Raw genomic sequence first — 23,288 nt, 5'->3', positions numbered from 1 at the left:
CCTGCACTGCTACAAGTCTCCCCCCCCCCCCCCCCCGCCCCCCAGCCTCTTCCCACCCCGCCCCCAACGCCATGTGTTGATGTCGTAACTCTACCGAACACATTTTTTGATTTTTTTTTTTTAGTTCTTTCTTTGGCAGGATCTAGGGTAAAGTTTAGTTTACACCACCCCTTATTTGTATTCTGGGCTAACTGGGCACGGCTTTGTAGTAATGTTTTTTTTCTATTGTACTGCTTCCTTGATGCTGTTCTACAGCTGTTCTACAGCTCATGGGAGCCATTTCATGCTTCTTGTAATAGTCGTTCCGTTTCTTCTCTTTAAGGTACGCATCTGTGTTCAAGGGCTGCTTAACATTGTATACAGGACGAGGCGGGGACTTGCAAAAGATTGGCGAGTAAGTTCTCTTTTGGTGGGCAGGTTAATGTAGTGTGCAGCTGCAGTCTGCTGCAGTAGTTGTTGCATGCAAAGTGATTAAATAATTGTATGTTTCCCCCCCGTTTGGGGTGTTTAGTATTGTTGATGTTTGAAGTGATTGAACCATATCTCCTCCAGGGAGTGCATGTCAGATTCTTCATATTTTTTTTTATTATTCTGTATGTGGGCACCACTGTTCTCTGAAGTCTTTCTTACGGAATGTGAGCACTTACCTCTACTCCGTTGCGAAACGAGGAACCTCGTTTTGTGGCGCAAGATGCCCATTCTAGAGCCACAAATTCCCAAACCTTACAAAGCCAGTCTTGAAGAGATGTGATTTCTACCCCATTCCATCGTTGCGTTCTTCTGAGCAACATGGCAGAGAGAACAAGCACTATACAAGCTTTCCTTTGGGCTCTAGCCGGGACCCTCTGGTCCAATCCTAACACTTCTTCTGGGGGAGGTCCCGCTTCATCCCCAAAGGCTGCGACATGTGCATCCTGGACTTCCCTCCATTCTTCCGCTATTTTAGGGCATCTCCACCAAACATGTGACCACGAACCCTTTCCCCCGCACCCCTTCCAACATGCTTGCAGGGAATCCGGAAATAACTTATGAAGCCTGACTGGGGTATAGTGCCATCTATAGATTAATTTGTACCATATTTCTTGCAGCTGCGACGATTCAACCAGCTTGGGTACTAGTCAACAGCTTTTCCCCAATGTCCCTCAGAATTTCTCTCTCTGCCGATTTCTCCCACTTCTCCATATTCGGCCGGGTCACCCATCGGACAGTCGTCCAGGTTTTTATATAGGACTGAAATAAGGCCCTTGATGCATCTTATGTGATGAGGGACTTTTCAATGGGGGGGTAAACTGGTGTAGTGCCGCCTCAACCTGATCTGAAAGTACTGCAGCCTTTCTCCTTCATCCACCCCAAAGCACTTTTTGCACTCCATAAAGGACCGACTTGCCACCCCCTAAAACTTGTCCCTAAGTCTGTGGCACTTGTGGAACAGCCCTGGCTCCAGCTCCATTCCCGGTGAGAACCTTGGATTTTGAAAAATGGGTGTGAAAGGTGACGGAAAGGAGTTGATACCATATTTCCTGTTCAGCTGTCCCAGGTATCTGCCACTAATTTCGCAATGCAACTCTGGTTCCAATATGCCGGGGGTCTGTCTGGCAGCACATGCCAGAGAGCATCCTTCAGCTCATGTCTCACCACCGCTCTGTCTATCCATCCCCAACCCACAATTTCCCCTCTTGTCCCGTAAACCATTCCCATATTATCTGAATTTGGGTTGCCTCAAAATACTGTTGAAAGTTACTGAACGCCACCCCCCACCCCCCACCCCCCTCCCCCCTCTTCGGGGCTGTCAACAGATGACGGCTGATACAGGGTCTCTTACCTGCCCAGGTAATGTTACCTTATGCAGCTCTCCAAAGAAGCTATGGGGTACAGATACTGGTATGGCCTGGAACAGATGGAGGAGCCTAGGGCGAGTGACAATTTTACTGCTGGAAGCCTAACCACCCTGGATATTTTGAGTGTTCTCAATTGTGGAGGTTGCTTTGAATGGACGACAACATTGAGGGAAAGTTTGCTGCATACCAATTCGACAGGGTCAGAGAAAAGCATATTCCCAAGTATTGTATTCCCTTGGAGCTCCAGGTGAAGGACGAGGATGCCTTCAAGGCAGCTGCTTCCCTCCCTCCTCTCCCTCCCTCCCTCCCATCGTCAAGTTGAGCAATTTTGCTTTTGTCAGATTGATCTTCAACCCTGATACTGTCCCAAAATCGGTCAGCACTTTCCTGCTTCCCTCTAGTGATAATCCTGGGTTTGTAAACGTAAGCAGCATGTCGTATGCAAAGGCTGCAACCTTAAGTTGAAGACCTCCGAAAGAAATGCCACGAATCTCCTGGGACTCCGTAGGGCCTCGAGCAAAGGCTCCACGAAGATTGCGTAAGCAAGGGGGTAAGGAGACATCCCTGTTGGTACCCCTGCTCGGGGGGGGGGGGGGGGGGAAGCCCTGGAGCATGATCCGTTGATAAGAATACGTGCCGATGGGAATTTCTAGTTGGCGTGAACCATCTTGGTGAATTCCCATCCCAGGCCCATTTTGTCCATCACTTTCTCACCGTCCAGGGAAAGGAGGACAGCAGGGGGTTTTGTGCACCTTTTCCACTAGATGAGCCATTCTTCTATCATTATAAGATGTCTGTCGGCCTTGAATAGATCCTAACTGGTCGGGGTGGATCAGGGCAGGGAGATGACCCTCCAACCTGTTAGCGTGAATTTTAGTGTACATTTTAGCATCCACATTATTTTAAGGCTATTGGCCTGTACAAAGTGTATTTCGTGGGGTCCTTATTGGGCTTGGGTATAATGGTGGTCTTTGACGCTGATAAACGACTGTTCTTGCAGAAGTCGTTAACGAGTCCTGTGAGATGCGGAATTAGGATCCTAGCGAAGGTCTTTATAAAATATCATGATAAACCCGTTTGGCCCTGCGGACTTGTGAAGGGGCAGCAAGTGTTTTTCTTTTTTTAAAAAAAATGTTTGACTGCTAGATCTCCTCTTCTGTTATTTCTTTCCATACCCTCTTCTCATCTTCAGGCCCTAGCGTCGGAAGATGGATTTTATTTAGGAATTCCCCCTGTAAATGATCTACAAGGTCTTGGGACTAATGGAGATCGGCATAGAATCGTGCAAAGCACTCCTGAATGTCTTCCATATGAGGGTGTCTCGGCCCCTGTTCGTCTGTCACTGCAGTGATGAGTTTGGAGCCGGATGTTCCCCTCAGGAGTCACGCCACAAGCTTATCGACCTTATTGGCTTTAGCATAATAACATTGCCTAACGAACAATAGGGATTGGTCTGCTTTCTTAGTTCTGAGAACATTTAGTTGGCCTTCGGCATGCCTATATTCCCTCTGCTCCTTCCTAGTGAGAACTATTACTTATGTCTTCAACCTCTGCCTTCATTTAAGATTCCAGGAGCCTCAATTGTCTGGCTGTCATTTCTTTAGCGGGACTGACCTCACACCCACCTAACAGTATCCTTAAGTGTCCCATGGGACGGTCTCCCCAGTATCCATCGCTCTATTTAAATTTTAAAAAAAGCGGGTCATCTTGTCATCCAGCTCCTTCCTACTGCCGGTAAAATGGCTCCGTGGGTTAAATGCTCGTTGCTTTGATCTGCAGGTCCAAACACCGTCAAGGCCATTCGGCCTTTCGCCCTTCCGAGGTTGATAAATGAGGACCAATTTCGATTGGGTAATAATAGTGATGTATGTAAATATGTGCTGTGTAAAGCACTTTAGATTAAAGAGCGCTATAAAAAAAATGACAAGGTCCTGAAATAACTCGCCCGGGGTTTTCCAGCCCCATACCCTGGGATTGCGTCTAGAGATCCGTAGGTCAGCAGTCGCCACTGCATGGACGGCTATCTCCTGCAGGCTCACCTCAATTCCCTGGGCTTCTCCTAGTAGGGGGGCCGAGATCCAGATTTTAGTCCATTCGGGATTGAGAACAATGAACATTCGAGAAAAGGGTGAATCTCCCACTCTACCACCTCCCCAAACATCCCAGACGCATCAAATATGTCTCGCAGATTTTTAGAAGCCACCCCTTTCCCCCCCGAACTCCTATCCAGCTCCCATCACCAGGACAGATTGAGTTCTCCGATAAGATGATGTGACCCTTTATGAATCCTTCAAGCGTGACCAGTAAGTCCCTTAAGAAAGCCAATGTTAGGAGTGTAGACTGAGGCTACTGTGTAAGCCATCCTGTTCTCCCCCCATGCCCCGATGTTGCCTTCAAATCTGTTATTTGGCGGTCCACTCCATCTCGAAAGGCCAATGCTACCCCACACGTCTTATTGGGACCCGACGCATGGAAGATCCGGGAGAAACCCCTATGGTGAAGTCTCAGTTGATCCCTCTGCAAAAGATGGGTCTCTTGGATAGCCAAAACATCCAGGCCCAATGTCTTGGTAAATTGCTTTAGTTTTTTCCTCTTGAGGGTTGTTAGGGGTTTAACCCCCTCACATTATGGGTTGCCTATTTGAAAGTAGCCGAGATTGTAGTGTATGCCCATACGTTTCACCCAGACCAGCTGCCTCCCTCTGCTCTTAGCCTAGCTTCACCCTGTGGCCCCAGATTCCCCACACTTTGTGAATACCCCCCAACCCCTGTCCCTTCCTCGATCCGGACCCCGACTCCCAGAACACTCTGCGACACCCCCCCCCCCCTTCGAGACCCACTTATACGTGACTCATCTCCGTCCCACCCCCAACAAGCGTGAACACCCTCACAGGAAACATGATCTCCTGTGCCCCCCAGCCCAGTTTCGTACACAATTTCACCCACTCCTCCAGTATGATTCCATGATCATGCCACCGAACGTCAGCGTTTTTCATTTGGTGGGGCTTCCCCTCTGACCTCCCCCGGACGTTTGGTGCCCACGCGGGTGAGCACTGCTTCTGTGACGATCCCCCTGCTATAGCTCACTCACAGGGCTTGGGTCTCACGCAGCTGTACCTTCCTGTGCATCCTGGTCTAATTCAAGTTGGAGCGGAGCAGCCGTCTCCTGGATGGAAGTTAAGTCTTTTTGTTACCCTCCCATTCAAATGCCCACCCAAAGAGGAAGGTCCATTTGTAGAGGATGCTTCTTGATAGTTCGTAGACCACCAGGCCCACCGGTCTCCTTTTGAGCAAGGTGCTCCCTGCCAAGTCCTGGTACAGATGGACCTGTGAACCATGGAAAGACACTGGTTCCATCGCTGCTCTTTCTGGGAGTACCATGTGAACGCCGCCAGGACATCTGTGGATCTGCCATTGGCACCCTCTTGTCATCCTACCAGTTCTATTGACTCGGCCAAGGCCCACCTCCTCGGGTCGCATTTCTCAGATGATGTCCACAAAAAGCTTCTGGACCTGCTACTTGACTGCCACTTCTTCGGTAGATTCCTTATGCAAATATTTATCCTTCAAGACCTGTTTTCCAGATCCTCCATTTGCAGCTCAAGGTTTTGCCGTGCCGAATTCAACCGTTCAATGGCTTCGCTATGTTCCTTCGTATCAGTTTTCACCTCCTGGAGGCCCCGCTGCAGGAGGTCTGTTCTTTTCCCCCAGCTGACCCAATTCTTGCCTCATCGCCGTCATTGAAGTGTGGAGCTCAGATCTCTTTAACTGAAATTGTTTCTGAAAGCCTTGTTAAAGAGGATTGCAGGCCTAGTAAGTGATTATGCAGGTCCTGTGGCGAGAGAGGCTCCCCCGCCAGCACCACCACAGGTACCCATGGTTCTGTCATCACCCTCCCCTGGGCCCCATACTGTGGGGAGGGTACCAGCATATCCCCTGCAGCTTGGCGTCTGCTTCAAGGATTTGGAGAGAGCCTGCAACGTTCTGCTGATTCCACCCCAGCCACAAACCAATGACGATACTGAGGGCAGGCTCTGCTTCCTTCCCCCCCTCCCAAATCCATTGGAGCCTCTCTTCCCCTCACGTGGGGACAATCTATCCTCTCCCGCTTGTGTTCTGTCAGGGAGGAGGGTCTTAACATCCAGCCCTTCTCAATCTTAGTGCAGGCCCTGCACGTGCCAGATTTCTTGCCTTCCTTCTCTGGGTGGCCGGGGGACCAGAGAGGGGTGTTACTGGTCAGGCGATAGCCCCACTCCTTGCAACAGACAGAGCTAGGTTATTATCACCTGAACCCCCTCCTTCCTTGATGCCCTCCTCCCCTGTTGCTGGGGGTGGGGGGACAGGTCAAGTCCAGTGATGAGGCCTCCTTCAGGGCCAACACCTCCCTGTGTCCTGGTGAAATGTCCCGCATGGAGCTGGGGAGAAAGTGTCCATCCTGATGCTCCTTCCTCACCTTGTGCACCAGGCTGCCCCTTGTGCTGTATCAAGGCCATTTTTCTCTCCATCGATCGGGGCACTGCTGCCACCCACTGCACTGTCACTCCTGGGCCGCCGAGATCCACGATCCTGTTTGCGTTACGTGGCGCGTGACCCGACCCCGGGTCTCTCTGTCTCTCTGTCTCTCTGTCTATCTCTGTCTCTCGCCGCGCCAACGTGGCTGTAACCTCGCGCTCTCTTACCGCCTGTATTCCAGGCTGGCTGGGAGCTCCCATTCGCTTCAAGGCCCAGGTGTACTTTGCGGCTGGACCAGTGCTGGTCAGGTTTCCGGAGTCTGTGCGCTCTGCTTGCAGTAGACAGATGGCATCTCCTTCGCCTGTGCCACTAGCAGTAGGGGACCGGTGCACTCGTCACAACTTTGGACGGCATCTAGCTGCTCTGACCGGCCTCGGGGGTGGTGGGAAGGCCAAAGAAAAGCAGCAGGCGCCAGAGCCGCTAACGCCACATCTATCTAGTACTGGCGCCTATTTTGTCTGAATAGTCGAATTATTCTAATGGACCCTCTCTGAAGAGAGGCCAGTGATTGACTCGAAGTGGTATTGGAATTTAAAAGGCAATTGGTTCAGATCAAGGTTGTGAGATCTTGGGAAATTGACACTACTTTCATTCGTCTCTTTCACATTGCTGTGAATTGGAAATCTCTACTTGAAAATGTCATGAATAATAGACCTGTGACTGTGGCCATCCTCGGTGTGAAGGCTCGGCTACTATCACTGACTCTTTTTCTTCGGTTTGCAGGCTCAAACGCTCACATATTGAAATGGTTTTTCTTTGCAGGTTCTGCATGATTTACTCGGAGGTGCCAAATTTCAGCGAGCCCAACCCAGAATATGCCAGTCAGCCAAATCCAAACAAACCGGTGAGTGGTTGTAGGAGGGAGAGGGGGAGGAATTTAGCAACAACACCTGGACGTGCAGGAATGGTAAATAGAATTTGGAAAAGCTATCGGGTGGGATTTGGAGAATGATAACTTGAAGGCGTGGGAATACACAGTGATTAGAAGGTACATTATTGACAAGTGAGGCGTTTTCATTTATGAGTGGGACCGCACAATCAAATGGGTGCTGGTGCAGGAGCATTTTGTAAATGGAACAATGAATTGCGGGGGGGGCGGGAGGGGTGGGTGCCTTAATTTTCAGAGTTAGGGCATACACAAAAATGGGAGTGTGCGGGTACCCTGGAAAAAAATGAGCGTTTATGGGACTGGAAAGGGACCTTACAATTCCTAATGCTCACTGTCCAGATTTCATCCCTTCCTGTTCTTTCTGTTACAGAATGAGGGGTCAACATCTAATGCCAACACACCCAGTGCCAGCTCCTCGGCGCCTCCAGGTACAGAGCTCTTTCCACAGCTGCCTGTCCTACCCTCTGCCATCGTCAGCTGACAGGAGGGAAGCAGTTACCTTCCCTGCGGCAACTACAGTGGCTCCAAGCAGTGCCTCAGGTGAAACGCTAGGACTGACACTTGCTGCTCATTTCCCCATTACAGTGTGTGTGGGGAGGAGGGGTGTGTGTTATGTCCGATGCGGGCCCCTGCAAGCTGCCCTGGGCCTATCTGTTGGGAACTAATTCCTGCATTTGTGCTTCTTGAAACATTTCCCGCTTGGCCATTAACAGTCGGTTGAGTTCTCCATCTCACTGAAGCCATACACATTTCTAAATGGACTCAGTTCTCCACGTTTTAAGACAGGCGCTGAATTTCCAAGAAAAGCTCTGGTTGCTTAAGCTGTGGAACAGAGAGCCTGCAAGGTCATGTTGGACATGCAATAGCCCTGTTCCTGTCCTTTCTCGAAATTCTGAGCACTTTGACAGTGGCTAACTACAAAAACGGCTGAGATGTCCTGAGCAATATGGATTTCATACAGCAGTGCCCAATGAGTATGATTTTTTTATAGCAGACTTAAGAAGGTTCAATGCCTCATCAGCTGGGACTGCTCCTTCAAATGTCTCAGGCTTGGGATAAGAATAGACCTTTTAATGCTGCAGAATGAAATCCCATCCTTCCAGAATATCCTCTTTTAAGGGAACTTCAGAAAATGCCCCACATCATTGGACCCACTCAATCGCCTTCCTCCACCCGACACGACCCCCACCTCCCTCGCCCCACCCACCCCATCAAAAGCAGAGTGAATCCAAAGTGGGAATGCAATACTGCTGGATATCAGGATGTAGCAGAAATGAAAGAAGGGACCATCTTGCCTCTGATTCAAAGCCTACATGAGCTGACTTCTGTATGCCGTATCCTTGTCTCCTGATCAGGCTCTCACTTTCACGACCATTTTGTAGAATAGCTCCTTTTCTCTTTTAACAGGTCCCCTTCTGATTGGCACAACTAAAAGATACCGTTGCCTATTCAGGTTACAAAAAACCTCCCATTGTATAGATGGTGGGGGACAGGCACTACTTTTTCGGTGCTTCCCACTCTCAGGACACTGCCTCAGCAAGTCCTCTTGAGAGGAAGCCCTAATCTGCTCTTGAGACAAGAACAGAACCATGCTCTATTCACTGATGACAACCTGCTTATCTTGCAGCCCTGCTAATTGCAGTTTGCCCACCCATCCCACCGTCTAGCATTCTTGCGTCGGGCATTCTCGACCTGGTGTTACACAGCCGACTCCTGTCTTGCTTGGCCCAGAACGACTACTCGTCAGCCCTGTCTCCTAGAGCTCCTCAAATCTTAGCGCCGAAAACAAGATGTCTGCCTGGGAAAGACCACAATAGAAGATATTCTTGCAACAGGGAAACTGTTTTATGTGGAGATGGTCAGGAGGCAGATTCCAAACGGATGGGGTGAGCACTAAAACCTTTAAGGCGTCAATAGTGGTTGTCTGTCCCTAGTTGGAAATGTGACCAAGAGGGATTGAGGCGTTGATGAGTTTTACTAGGTTTTAGTGTGCGTAACTTGCAGTCCATTGTGAGCAATGTTCTCCTGGGTCTATGCTACCGTTTCAATTGGCCAGCTAAACGGAAGGAAAGCAGCTTGTTTATCCTGTTCTTTTTCTTAATCACAACTCTGTTTCTTCACAGCGGCCAGTAACCAAAACGGAAACGGTGTAGCCCTTCCCGGCCCTGGCGGATCCACACAAGCAACAAACCCCCCAGGCGGCAGAATCACGCGTAGCCAACCAAACAATCCATCTACTGGCACTGCTTCATCTGCTAATCCCCTCAGCAACGGCAAGGAGACGCGTAGGACCAGCAAACGATAGGGGTACTGCCCTAAGGACATTCAGCTACTTCTTTAGTCAGCTTTTCTCCACCTGTGTGTTCCTCTGGCCTCTTTATGACTCTAAGATCCTCACAGCAGGATTTCAGGATGGGGCAAATAAGGGTCTTGCAGGATTGGAGAGGCCAGAACCACCATGAACTGGCATTGCTGCTTGCAAAGGATGAAGACGGTCTAATGCTTTCAGGTCTTGTGGATGGAAGGGCAGGGGTTGGGGTGGCTTCTAGGGTATAGCGCAACCATCCCATTGCATCTCCTGGTACCAAAGGGGTTCTCAGGAAGATGCAGCGCTGATACCCTGCGCACAAGTGTACCTTAAGGTAGCTTCTTATTCGGTATCTTGCATGTTGGATACATTGGTGCTTTTGGGAGTAAAGGGAGACGCTAAAGCCACAGGCTAAATTTCCTGAAGATGAGTGAAGTTGCAGCAATAAGAGGCCATACATTTATATCCAAATGTAGTCTGACAAATCTTGGCTGTCACTCTGCATGGCTATATACCTGCCACTGTGATTCCCATACAAATAAACCTCTGCTTCCCTTGCCCCCTTGTGCTCGCCGCAAGGCACTGCTGCTGCCTCTTGAGCCCCACAGTCCCACGTCTGCCAATCCTGCTTTCCACTTGTAGGTGTACTCCCAAAATCCTCTGCTTCTTGAATTATCCTAAATCCTGCTGCCATGGGGCCTACAATCGCTTCCCACAGTTTTGCAATGTTTGATTGCATTTCCCATTATTCCTGCTCGCTCTATTAGCGGTCTGCTTCCATAATTAGTAACCCTGCTGTGCTCTTGCAGATTCCACTGTTCATTCCAGTTCTGCCCTCCATAAATAGGGGGGTGGCAGAAGATTGGAGGCCATAGTGTTTACGTTTTATTTTATTTATCGTGAATATTTGTAAGCACATGTTTCACAAAAAAGGCAGATGTCGCCAGAGGCTATATTGCATTTGCGGATGAGGTGGGGTGTACTGTATTCAAACTCCTCTAACCTATGGTCCCTTCTAAGTGGGATAAGTGCAGTGACCATCTCCAACTTCTGTTTTGTCGGCCCAGAAGGGTAGAGTTGACGGCGTGCAATGCTTTGTGGCAAAAGTATGGTTTTCAGATTGCATTCAGAGGATGTAAGATTTTAATCAACATAAAAGGAAACTTTGATATTTATGGTAAAAGTACATGAAGTTGTCTGCTCCTTTGGTTGTGTTGGGCCAGACCTGAAAAAAATGAGGGCAATGCAAAGCTTTTCAAATCTGTTATTTGTTTTGCCTGAATTTCCTTCAGGAAATCACTTGCCCAACAACCCGCACCAGTGTACTTGCTAAAAAAAGGACCACCCATGCAGCTGTTGCCATCGGGTATAAGGGTGTGTGCAATGGCAGAGAGATGTTTCTTGCTAACTGTTGTGCCCTTGAATTCCTCCATGCCCGTCCCCTCGCACACTTCTCCCCATGTCAGATGTTCACACGGTGCAATGCAAGTATGTTCATCATTTTACTAAGCAGATTTGTGAATGTGTTTTGTCTGGGGGTGGGAGGGGGGCGTTGACACTGGAATGTTTTGTTCATGAATGTGTGAATAAAACATCTGCTCTTATTCTTGATGTCTCTTTCTGCTATACTGACACCCCCATTTGCCAGAGGGGAGGTGGGGTGAGCAAGGAGTCTTCTTTTTGAATCCCAACTGCGTTGATAATGTCAGTTTTCCATTGTATCGTCGGGGGGTCTCTTTTGCTTTCTATATCGCCTTTTTAAAGGTTCTGTGCAGAGCTTGAGTTTAATGCTACACAAAGATGAATTCAGAAGTCCTCGATTTTGGAACTCTAAGTGCTGCCATGTTTTAAAATGCTGAGGTTAAATGACTTTCACGACTACAGACACCTGGGTAATGGTGTCCGTAACAAGTACAGTTTGTGTTTATTTTAACTAAATAAGTGTAAAGGTGTGATAATTCAGGCATGATACCTTTTTATCCACATACGCCCCTTCCTCGGGTAATCTGATCATTTATTGAGAAGAGCAGTTCCGGTTACAACCTACACAGCAGTAAAGGTACAGGTCAGTAAGCAACTAGAGACCATTTACAAAGAGCAATCTGGATGCATATTCCAATGAGAAAGGTAAAGGTTTTCTTTTCAGTACCTGACAAAGACACGTATGTGGTTTTAAAAGCGGTCAAAAAAACATTGAGATGGTCTAATAAAGGAAGAATGTCTTCAACAATGGCATAAGAGCCTCGTCTCGTAAGATTTTAGTGTCGCTGGGAGCAAATGCTGAAAGAAGAACAGCCCAGGCTGGTCCAGGCCTGTCCTACATGACTTCCTGGCTACAATGCGGATCTGTTCTCCATCCAGTCAGTAGTGTCTATAGAAGCATGAACTCGAGAGGCTCTGCGTCGCTGTTAGGGAACTCCCAGTACAGAAAGCATTTTGGGTGGTCTTTTAATCCTTTGTATGGGACGTTGTTTGGGTGCCTCTGCTGGGCGTTTTATATTTTTTTTTTCTTTCTTTTTTTAAACTTTTTCTCTTAAATCTATTTATTGCTTTCCCCATAGTCGTGAAACCATATTGTACAAAAAGTGGTCCGAGAGCCCCTCTACTGAGAATGAACATGGCCAAATAACATGTTCTTTGGGAAAGGGCCCACTCGGGAGGGTCTCCACGTTTTAGCTCACTGTACCTTTCACAGAGGAGAAATAACCATTTGCATATCCGTCTCGCCTCACCCACTTGAACAGTCCAGAACCAAAATGCTAGGCAATTCTCCTCTGAGCAAGAGTACCAACAGCAACCCCAGACACGTGTTTCGGCCTAGTCGGGCCTCATCAGTGAGGTGAAGTTTTACCTCTCTAAGCACAGTGAGCAAGGGCACCACGTCTGGATACCCCTGGGTAACCGAGCGTGAAACCATATTGTACAAGAGTATTCCTGATTGCCACCCCATCGACCCCTCAAGACAACCATGGCAGGCACTGCAGTTTGTATTGGTCCTGGAAAACAAGATCCTACTTCGCTTGTGATCATCATTTCTGAAATATGTTCATCCATGGCATCACTTTATGCTTCTGATGAGTAGGCTGCAAACAGATCACTGTGCTGCCGTCTAATGAATCCCTTCTCCCCAACATATGTTCATATGTTGTTAACAGACTTTGTTAGCCACATCAAACTGCATACACACATTCACTCCTGTTTTTCTATGGATTAAAGGGATAGTTTGGCCACAAATTGTATTGGCCCAATCGATCGCGCATGTATTTTAGAGCATACATCGATTGTAGAAAAAAATTCCAGTGCAATTTACCCGTGTTTTTCTCACTTTAACAAATGCGAAATCGACTGGTCGGATATCACCATCTTGTGCTAGTTGTATCAGTTGATCCATCGTCCTAAGCTCAAGTCCCTGCGCAGCACTAATTCAGATCACTTGCCCCTCGAGCTGACATCACTAGACTCTCACCATGAGCTCTAACTATTTTAATGACATTAGTGGGCAGCGTAGCCAAACGTACCCTGTCATCACCAACGTCATAACGTTAACGCAGAACCAGGAACATAAACGTGCATATCCACAGACGCAAAACGTTTTTCTTTTCACAAAAATGATAAAAAAGTTTATTTTGAAGAAAATGGCAATAGTCGGGGGCATATCAAGTACTTTTAATTTTGACATAAGGCATGAAAAGGGGTGATTGAACCTGAAAACATGGGCAACTTTTTCCAATAGAGGTTACAGCTAGCTAACATCGCGTTGTTCTCATTTTTTGTTTAACTGTGAACAGTGATCTTATAATGCTGCTTCCATTCATCGATCGATTAATCCCAGTCTTTGCATTCTTCACAAAGTTATCTCCCATCACCAATTTCTGATCGACACATAACATGGCGTTGCATTAAAGAGAAGAAATTGGTGGTTTGAATTTCAAATGCAACACTTTTCACATTGGCACGTTTTCAGAACCTATAGGCTGCCACGTTGCTCCTTCTCACTGCAACCGCAAAATGACAGATTGGTTTCTGGCGATCGTCCCAGATAATGGTTATCGCAGATGCGTTGTTGTTTACCGTCCAATTGCCATTGAAGAAGCCACCAACCAGTAAATAGTAACCCTGAAGGGTGCAAAAATATATTTTGGTGCCCAATTTTTCATTGTGTATATGTACACACAGTACATATTTGCTCTATCAATTTAAGTTACAAGTAACACGTACAATGTCTATTATTTGCGTCAATTTGAACATTCATCCGTCACAACGTGAATCCTGTTTATATTATTTATAATGCGCGCCAGACCTGAAGGTATCAGCACGCAGAAAGAGACAAGAATATTTTCAGTTTGTTACAGGGCTGTACATGTATACACAAGAAGGCTAAAGTCAACAATTATATACAACAAAGGATGAGTTAACAAGTTCAGAACAGCAAGGAGGTCAAAAACATTTAGATATTATATACAGCTAGAAATATGGTATACTCGAGTATTTCGAAGAGACCTTCGAGAATATGTACATGAGGAGATGGGGATAAGCTGTCTCGCATACTGCTCACTTGCAATTCTCACTTGCATAAAAATTATTAAAAACTTTGTTTACACTGGCTTGTGTTTCCATTCTCCCATTGTGACGTTGACCAACCGCTTAGAAAGACAGATCTCAGCAATAGAAACGTAATATTCCTACGTAAGCTTTCAATATAGTGAATCTTATCTACTTTGTGGATATTTCACACATTTTGGCCTTCAAATTGTTAGTCTGCTGGATTCAAGGACACATAACAATGTGACCCTTCATTCAGTGTTTATAGCGTGTCAAAGAGAGTTTCGTTTTGTGAACACATGCCACAAAATTTAACAATATTAATGGCAAGCTGTGCAGTGAAAAAACAACAAAATATTTTAAATAGCCCACATATGAAAATCTTTACTTCCATTTCAACGTAATCAATGCGCCTGCTCCCACAAGATTTACGTAATCTTTCAAAGATGACCCTAGGCGAGGTGCAGACAGGCTCGGATTTCCCTATACTTCAATAGGGCAACACCCAAAGAAAAACATAGTGTGAGGCAGTTTTTTGGCCTAGAATTGGAATGCATAAGGTGTGTATGTGTGTGTATGTATGTATGTATGTATGTATGTATATATATATATATATATATATATATATATATAAACAAAGGGGGTTCTGGGAGTCCCTCTACCGGCACGAACGCAGCCCATTGACCTGTTCTTGGGTGGATGGCCCCCGGAGAATCTCAACCAAGGCTTTAGCTCACTGTCCCTTTCACAGAGGAGAAATATACCTGCATATCAGTCTTTGTCCTGCCCAGGGGCAGTCCAGCACCGAAATGCTAGGCAATTCTCCTCTGAATGAGAGTACCAACAGCAACCCCATACACGTGTGTTTCAGCCTTGTTGGGCATCATCAGTGAGGTGGAGCTGTGCCTCTCTGAGAACAGTGAGCAAGGGGTCCACGTCCAGATTCCCCTGGTAACTTAGGTTGAGACCCAGAGTTACTTAATATGTTCGCTCCGCGGACCGAAGTCTCATTGGCCTGCGGTACACTGTGATGTCTGCGAACATTGAACGCGGCCGGTGGGTGGCTGAAGGGAAGCGTGCTGTGCGTCAAAGGTTTTGAGAAATGCCACCATAGTGTATCGGAGGAGAGGGCACTGGTAGAAGGGTCTTGAAAATATACCGTACGCCATGTGTTGGCGGCAAGAAGGGAGGGAAAGGGCGGGGAGTGAGAAGTGGTGAGATATGTGAATAGGTGGAAGAAGACGGAGGAGTGGCTGCAGTATTTGTGCGTATTGCACCAAATCACGGGTATCTAGACAGGCGACTACTTTGTGGTGATTGGAGGCAGCTGTTGTAACCGGCCAATAGCTTGTGCCACAACCCTTTTGCGCCAACCTCTTTCCGTGGTGAGTGGTGGCAGGTGATTGTCAGAAGGAGTGATTTGCCCGTGACAAAGGTTGGGTGGGAGCGTGGGTGGCTGTGCTGTGCGAATGGATTGCAGTAGTTGGGCACATGGTGGCATGCACAGGTGTGTGAAGTTGCAGTGGGTCTGTTGAAGGGTTAGAACATTGGGTGCAATGCCCTAGGCAGTGCAGGCAAGAGCCTAGACTCTGCATTCGGTAGAGGGTGGTGCTTCCATAGTGTGGTGTGTGTGCAGATAGGTTGGAGTAGTGCCAATATTGCAAACAGTATGTGGGTAGGTTGGCGGTGACAGAATACTTTGTGAATGGAAGTGGGTAAGGCCATAGTATGTGAATGAATGTACACGGGTGCAGGAGATAGTGGTTTCTTTCTGCACTATGGTAACAGTTCCACTTTTTTGCTGCATAGCTCCATGGTGGTGCACAGGTTGGGTAGGAGAACTGGTGGCAGTGGTGTGAATGTGGATTGTTGTACTTGGTGACATGCATGGTGGCATTATGTTGTGGTAGGTGTGTTTAAGGCCTAGACAATTGGGTGCATAGCCGAAGGCCATGCACCCAAGAGCCTAGGGCTTTAGCACACCCATGGCAGTGATGTATTTGTGACTACATCAGTTAGAGGGTGGTGTACTGAATGGTTGTGGAGCACATTTCAGATGCAATAGGGCAGCAGAAGTGAGCTGCCATGCGTGTACGTTTGGTCTTGCAGGCGGGGTTCACTGTTAGAACATGGTTAAGTTTTTCATATGTGGTTGGAGACGGTGCAGTGAAATGTCACGCAGTGGGGGCACTGGATGCAGTGTTTGCAATATGTCAGTATGGAAGATGGTATGGTTGAAGTGTATCTTATATGTGCTTGGATAGTGCGCAGTGTGCAGATTTCTTGGAGTAGGAGCAATGTTGTGAACAGTTTGTGGTTAGGTTGGCAGTCACACAATACTTTCCGAGTGGCAGTGGGTTAGGACATAGTATGTGAATGAAAGGGAGTAGGGGTGCCAGAGACAGTGTAATCTTTGTAGAATATGGTAACTGCTGCATTTAACGCTGTATAGCTCCATTGCGGTACAGAGGTTGGGTAGGAGTGCTGGTGCCAGCGGTGCGTATGTGCACAGTAGTAGTTGGTGACAAGCATGCATGCATGCATTACGGTGCAGGGAATGTTTGCAAGGAGCACACCCACTGCAGCAATGCAGGTCTGACAGTGCATGAGGCACAGGGTGGTGATCTTTGGAGAATGGGTGTGGAGCAGATTGTAGACATGCTACAGCAGCACAAGAGAGTTGAAAAGCATTTATTGTGCATTCCATGATTGTGGTGATGGTGGCAACATGCTACAGTATTTGGTGTGCAGCAAGAGATGGTGCAGTGAGAAGGTGTGCAGTGTAGCCACAGGGTGCAGTGTTTATATAATGTGAGTATGGAAGAGGATATGGTTAAAATGCAGCTTATATGTGCTTGGTTAGTGTGCAGATTTATTGAAGTAGGCCCAATGTTGTGAAGCTGTTGTGCTTAGGCTGCCAGTGACACAATACTTTGTGAATGGCAGTGGGTAGGGGTGGTGTAGGCTGTGGTATGTTTGTGGATTCTGCTAATTGTGATACGTTTTCGTGAATGGATGTTCTATGGTGTGGGGGAGTTGGGTAGAAGTGCCAGTACGTATGTTATGTTTGTGCTTAATGTTAGCTGCCCACATGGTCGCGTGTATGTATCCATAGTGTTGTGGTGGGTGTGGGCAAGGGCTGCACTGTTGTGTGCATGGCCAAAGGTGTGCTGCGTGCGCCGTAGGATCTTTGGTGATGTTGCAATCGTGCATTCGTTAGCAGAAGTTTCTGGTGGAGGGGTTGTGGAATCAAACGGTGTGTAACAGTAAATATGGAGTGGTGTACAGAAATGATTTTTTAAAAGAATTTTTATTTGCATTTTTATAGTGCTCACACAGCCCGGGTGCATCGAGGCGCTGATAGGGGAATATGTCTTAGTTGCGTATTTATAACACGCTTAAAACCCAGAGGTTTCTAAGCGCTGACCCAGGTATCGAACCTGTGCTGCTTCGTGTTGTCTTGTTTCCAAGGCGTGCACGTTGGCGCTGAGCTATCCTCCCGGGAAAATAGTGTGCAATGTAGAGGTTTTGTATGTGATTGCTGCATGCGTGTCTGATAATTTGACAGCATTCAATGAGGGAATGCTGCAAAAATGCCACTGCAAAGGGAAGAAGTATTGTGTCTGCTTTACTGGGCCGTTGCCCTCAATGTAGATGGGGAAAGCCGCATGTGGCACATCCTGCTATTATGAGCATGTTGGCCATGGAAATGGAATTGTGGGAAATGAGCAATTGGGTGTTTAGGGTGTGGTTGACGGGAAGGGGCGATACCATATCGTCCCAATACTGTGTCGTGAGGTTGGTGGAGATGGAGAGATGCACAGTGCTTTTCGTCGGTGATACCTTTGTGCGCCATCTGCACAGGTGTTGTGTGCAAAGAGGCGTTGCTGGTAATCTTGGGTTGGAAGGAGTGACACTTTCTGTGGCTGTCAGGATGACTGCAGTTTCGGCGGGACGGTTCGGCTTTGCAGATATGTGGCCGCCGTCACAAACGATGACTTTGTCGTGGACATTTGGGTTACATGTAATGTGGACGTTTAATCAGCAACCTCTTCAGGTAACGGAACGCAGTGATGCTGTTTTTTTTTTTTCCTACTGCCAAGGTCGTTTTCTCATGCATAACACCAAGAGGAGTATGGGCCCATGCCAGTGCAATTTGTCCCGAGCCAGAGGTCGGAAGGTGTGTTATAAACAGAAGCATGTGTGAATTTAGGCAGTTTGCTGGCATGTTCTCCACCCACTATGAGAACATGAGGTGGCAAAATATGCAGTGGTTCCGTAGAAATGGCATTTATTTGAGCGCCATTGGCAATGCCGTTTTCTTTTACAGTGTGCAAGAAGCATTGACCAGAATGTGTTAAAAATGTGAGGAGAGGCAAACAGAAATGCGTATAAAGAGAAAAAACAAAAAAAGTTGCTTGCACGCAAGAAACAAAAAAGAGAAAACCACTTTATACATCTACAATGGAAGACTCGATCCCCTACCCAGCTTGATATTGCTTCCCCTGCCAACCCCTGACCCCATCGCCCCTTCACTATCCCGAAAAGGTAGCGGATTCCGCAGTACTTTCAGGATTGAACGTGCCACATCCTAGGTGACCATGTGGATGTATGCGGATGGAGAGATCGTGCATACTTTTACTGAAGTTTGCAGTGGACGTGCTTTGGAATGACGCAACACTTGTACTGTAAATGTGTAACAGTACATTTGAAGTGTTGTACAGGAGTGACCGTGTCGGACGATGGCGGCTTCGATGCGATTGGTGGATTTGCCTGTGCCTATTTCCGCGTAACCCAATGAGGTAGTGTTGCAGTGAAGATAGTGGAAAGGGAAGGACTGCTCCAGTTTTACAGGGGTGCGGCCCTCGCAGTACTTTGGGAGGCACATGTGCCACAATCTGCCCTTCCCACCATGTTACTCTATTGACATGGGACTGTCAATTGGGTGAGTAGGGTGTGCGGCAATAGGAAGGACTCCTGCTTCACTCAGGACCGGCCCTCGCCATACTTGGGGAAGCGCACGTGCCACAATCTGCGATTCTCGCAATGCTGGCCTATGGAAATGGGACTGTAGGGATTGTCCTATCAAGTGCTCGGGGTGTGTGTCACAGGAAAGCTCACCAATAGGAAGGTGGACTCCTGCTTCACTGGGGCGCAGACCTTGCGCTAGTTTGGACAGAGCACCTGCCACATTCTGCCCTTCTAAGCATGCTGGCCGATGGGAATGTGACTGGGGTTTATGGGGGGATTATCCAATTGGCTGCTTAGGTTCCGCTTCACAGGAAGAGGCGGTACATTTCCTTACATTACTTCGTGCACTCAGACTGGCAGAAATGGAGAGACGCAGAGTGCTGTTACTGGGTGATGCTTTTGTGGTATATTTGCACAGGTATGCCCAGGAAAGAGACTTGCATGGCAATTTCGGGTTGGAAGGATTGGAGGCATTGTGGTGCGCTGCCGATGTCTGCAATTTCGGCATTGTCTTTGACCTTTGCAAAGAAGTGGTCACTTTCGCACCTTTTCATGTTGTCATGGTACAGTACGGAGCTCAGCATTTGGGTTACGCGCCTTCTTGATATGTGTTGCATCAACTGGAGAGATTGATGAAAGTAGGGAAGCGTTTTTCCCACTGCGAAAATGTTATCCTCGTCTATACCGCCAAGAAGAGGTTGGGACTGTGATAGTGAAGTTTGTTCACACCCAGTGGGCGGAAGGTGTAGAATCAATGGAAGCATGGCTTCTTTTTTTGTGCAATTCTGGAATGTTCTTCTGCAACAATGACATCATTGATTCCCAAATGCGGACTTATTCCATGACAATGGCATTTCTTTGTCCAGCATTGGCAATGGTATTTTGTTGCTCCATCTACAAGATGTGTTGAAGAGCTTACTGTAAGAATGCGTGGAGTAGAGAAAAAGAAAAATATGTATAAAAAGCGAAAATCCTTTTCTTATCCGTACCACTAAGAAGAGTATGCAACTGTTCTAATGCAGTTCACAGCGAGAGGGCGGAACAGTACCTTTGCAACTGGCACTCATAATCTTTGAGATCTGAAGATTTTGTTGTTTACTTGGCAGTGCTTACATTTAACTGTCTGCGAGTTAGCAAGCACCAACAGCGTTCATATTTTCCAGACTCACTACGGTCTGTCATATGTGCAGTGCAATCTTTTTTGCACCTGTACAAACTGCAGTGAGACTTGCTACGTAACTTCACGGTGCTAAGTGCAGAGACGGTTGTCTGTTTTTCACAGGTCATGGAAGTACAAGCAGCTCATCAATCAAAGCAATGGGCCATTTAACACGCCCACTGTACACTAGAGCATCCTGCTCCTTGCTCCCAATGGGCCTCAGCCATAAATCGGTAGCTTTGCAACACAAAATCCATAGGTGGCAGGACTGTTTGAAATGCTGTAGCCTGTCGGATGCATCGGTAGGGTTGGTGACAGGTGCAGCATTACCAGGAGACAGAGGTTGACATACGAATATGTATAGCTGTGCAACTGACGTCCAGTGCCACAACCAATTAAAAGTGAATGAGAAGATGCAGCCATGAGGCCAGTCCTGTAGTCCTATGGACACTTCCATTGTGATTGGACATACACCGGGCAGATACACTCTCAGTAGGAAACCTCAATTTTGCTTAGCTGCAGGCATCTCGGGCAGCACTCTGCGCTACAGAGTTGCAATGCAATTACAGCACCAAAGCAAGAACTACGCACACACTGACAAACAGTTACATGTACACGTTTAATTTGTAAGAAACATCGCCAGTATTAGGACAGGGTAGGGGTAGTACTAATTGTTTAGCAATTGTTCAGTTGTTACGTACAGGCTGTGTGCGTTGCTTTTTACAGCGTCTCATTGATTTCGTGTGGCTATATGCTGTTGCGGAAGAGGTGTTGCTTCTCATGCATTCCTTCAATGTAAAGTATGTCCTGTTACACACAAACATATGTGTGAAGTGTACATAAAGCAATACATATTAACTACATTACTTTTAAGACTGTGCTGCTTGCCAATGCAGTTACTATCGTTACTCGTTTAGTGAAGAGGGACGTTCTCTTCCAGCCATTCTAGGGTGCTTGGCATTGTTGCGTTAAATAAAAAACAAATATCATGGTTTGCTATTGTGGTACACTGCAGAAATTCTGCAATCATAGAAGAGACTTCAGTGTAGTTACCACGGTACAGTTACGTTCTGCTCTCAATACTTTACATTCCTTAGTCTATTTCCTTTTTCGTTTCCATGTACAGTGGCAGTGTGGTAATATTGTTGGACTGACACGTCACTTTGTGTACTGGTGCATTGCATTATGGTGCATACTCTATGCCTTTGGTCTGTTTGTTTCACAAGTACATAGTTTGTACACTCACTTCATTCTCCTTGTCCTTGCAGTGTTCATACATGGTGCTATTTGTACATGTTTATTCATTTTGGTGAATGGTAGCAGTATGTAAGAGAACTCGTCCTGTTTCCAGCAGTTTGAATGCTAGCCGCTATATGTGCACAGATGTACAGTTTGTGGTTACTGTGATCATCGGTATGGAGACATCAATTTGGTATGCAGTATGGTACATCTACACAAACCAATGGCTTCCTGGTAAAAACCTATGAAATTCAGTGAAAAAACTTTGTTAAAGGGACATTGTGGTTAAGTTGCATTGCTAAAAAACCTATGAAATTCAATGGAAAAATGTTGATATAGGGACGTTATGGTTACAGGTAAAACCCCTGAAATTCGCCAGTAAGTAAGGTAAGGTAAGGTACGCAACCATAACTTGCGCTACCTCTGTGCACTAACACCCATGACCTCAAAGATGACATCACAAATGTCATTGATGACATCACTGATGTCATCACATGTCTGGCTCGCTCTTTTTTTGTTCACTGACATATGTAGGGCATGTGGTTTTATTAACTGGCAGGTAATTCTGTCGGTGCCCATGACAAAACTGAGCTCATCATCCTGGGCACCAGCCCCAACCTGAGCAAACTAGGTCACGTCTACTCCAGCTTCACCATTGACGGCAACACCATTAATGTCTCCAAAGTAGTTAAAACACTAGGTTTTTACCTGGACGCTACCCTCTCCTCCAAACAGGTCAGCTCCATGGCCTCTGCCACAGCTTATACCTGCAAGCTAATCAGAGCCGCCAAGCCCTTCCTCTGCACACACAGTTGCATCACCCTGGCCAGAGCTCTAATTTTATCAAAGTTAGATTACTGGAACACCCTCTACTTGGGAGCCAAAAAATGCATCATTAATAAAATTCAGATCCTACAAAGTAATGTCTTTAGAGCGGCACTCGGTATAGCCAAAAAATAACACATTTCAGAGATAAGATGATCAAACAATTGGCTCACCACCAACGATAAAATCCTGCTAAAAACAGCCTCACTTACATATAAGTGCCTACACAACACCGCCCCTCTACCTCACTGAAAAATTCAAGAGACCATCTTCCCACCGTCCAACTAGACTAGCCAACACTAATTCCCTAATTGTGCCCAGATTCAGACTCTCCAAATCGGGGGGGGGGGACATAGCTTCCCAGTTAAGGCTGCACAGCTGTGGAACTCCCTACACCCCCCTCTAAGAGCCGACCAAACATACCCCCATTTCAGGCATAATATCAACAACTGACAGACAATGACCACTAAACCTTGAGCACTCTCGACCACCTTACTCTCCCCTACTGTATATTTCGTTACCTATGCCTCACCATAGTTGACAGCTTATGCCACTTCTTACTTGTACATATTTTTGTATATATTTGTATTCATTTCTCCCAAATGTTAATTGCCTGTTACCTTTCTCGCCATATATTGTACAGCACTGTAACCTAAACTGAAAATGTACTCGATACTCTCTGCGCCCTGATACCCTCGGGTCTGGCGCGCATTATAAATAATAAAACAAACAGGCAGGAAGTGAACATTCAAAAGGTACTATATTTGTAGACCTTGCGCTTCTCATATGTCCTTACTAATATATGGACCGGGAAAGTGGGGGGGGGTGCGATTTGGCACCAGGCTGGGTGGACTATTGCAGCCAGGGCAACGCATGCAATGAGCAACAATAAAAAGAAAAAAGTTTGTGCCTGTTTTTCATCCACATGTGGGCCTCCACACTAAGATGTAAATGGGGTTGGGGAGGAGAGGGCCCAGAAGGTCAAGTACAGGTTAATGGTGTTGTT

The 23,288-nt window shown here is 46.9% G+C and overlaps 1 protein-coding gene across 1 annotated transcript in view; it reads left to right on the top strand.

The window, feature by feature from the left end:
* NABP2 (nucleic acid binding protein 2) overlaps positions 1-11,150 on the top strand; it is a 39,152-nt gene extending 28,002 nt beyond the window's left edge. The window contains exons 4-7 of the mRNA XM_069653749.1: positions 323-394; positions 7,112-7,193; positions 7,609-7,666; positions 9,362-11,150. Coding sequence (XP_069509850.1) covers positions 323-394; positions 7,112-7,193; positions 7,609-7,666; positions 9,362-9,543 — 394 coding nt within the window. The 3' untranslated portion in view covers positions 9,544-11,150. The remainder of the gene's footprint in view (positions 1-322; positions 395-7,111; positions 7,194-7,608; positions 7,667-9,361) is intronic.
* The last annotated feature ends 12,138 nt before the right edge of the window (positions 11,151-23,288 follow it).

Source organism: Ambystoma mexicanum, chromosome 3q (genome assembly GCF_040938575.1).
Source record: "Ambystoma mexicanum isolate Mex_15411 chromosome 3q, UKY_AmexF1_1, whole genome shotgun sequence".
Taxonomy (NCBI): Eukaryota; Metazoa; Chordata; class Amphibia; order Caudata; family Ambystomatidae; genus Ambystoma; species Ambystoma mexicanum.
This window is presented reverse-complemented; position numbering and strand designations above follow the sequence as displayed.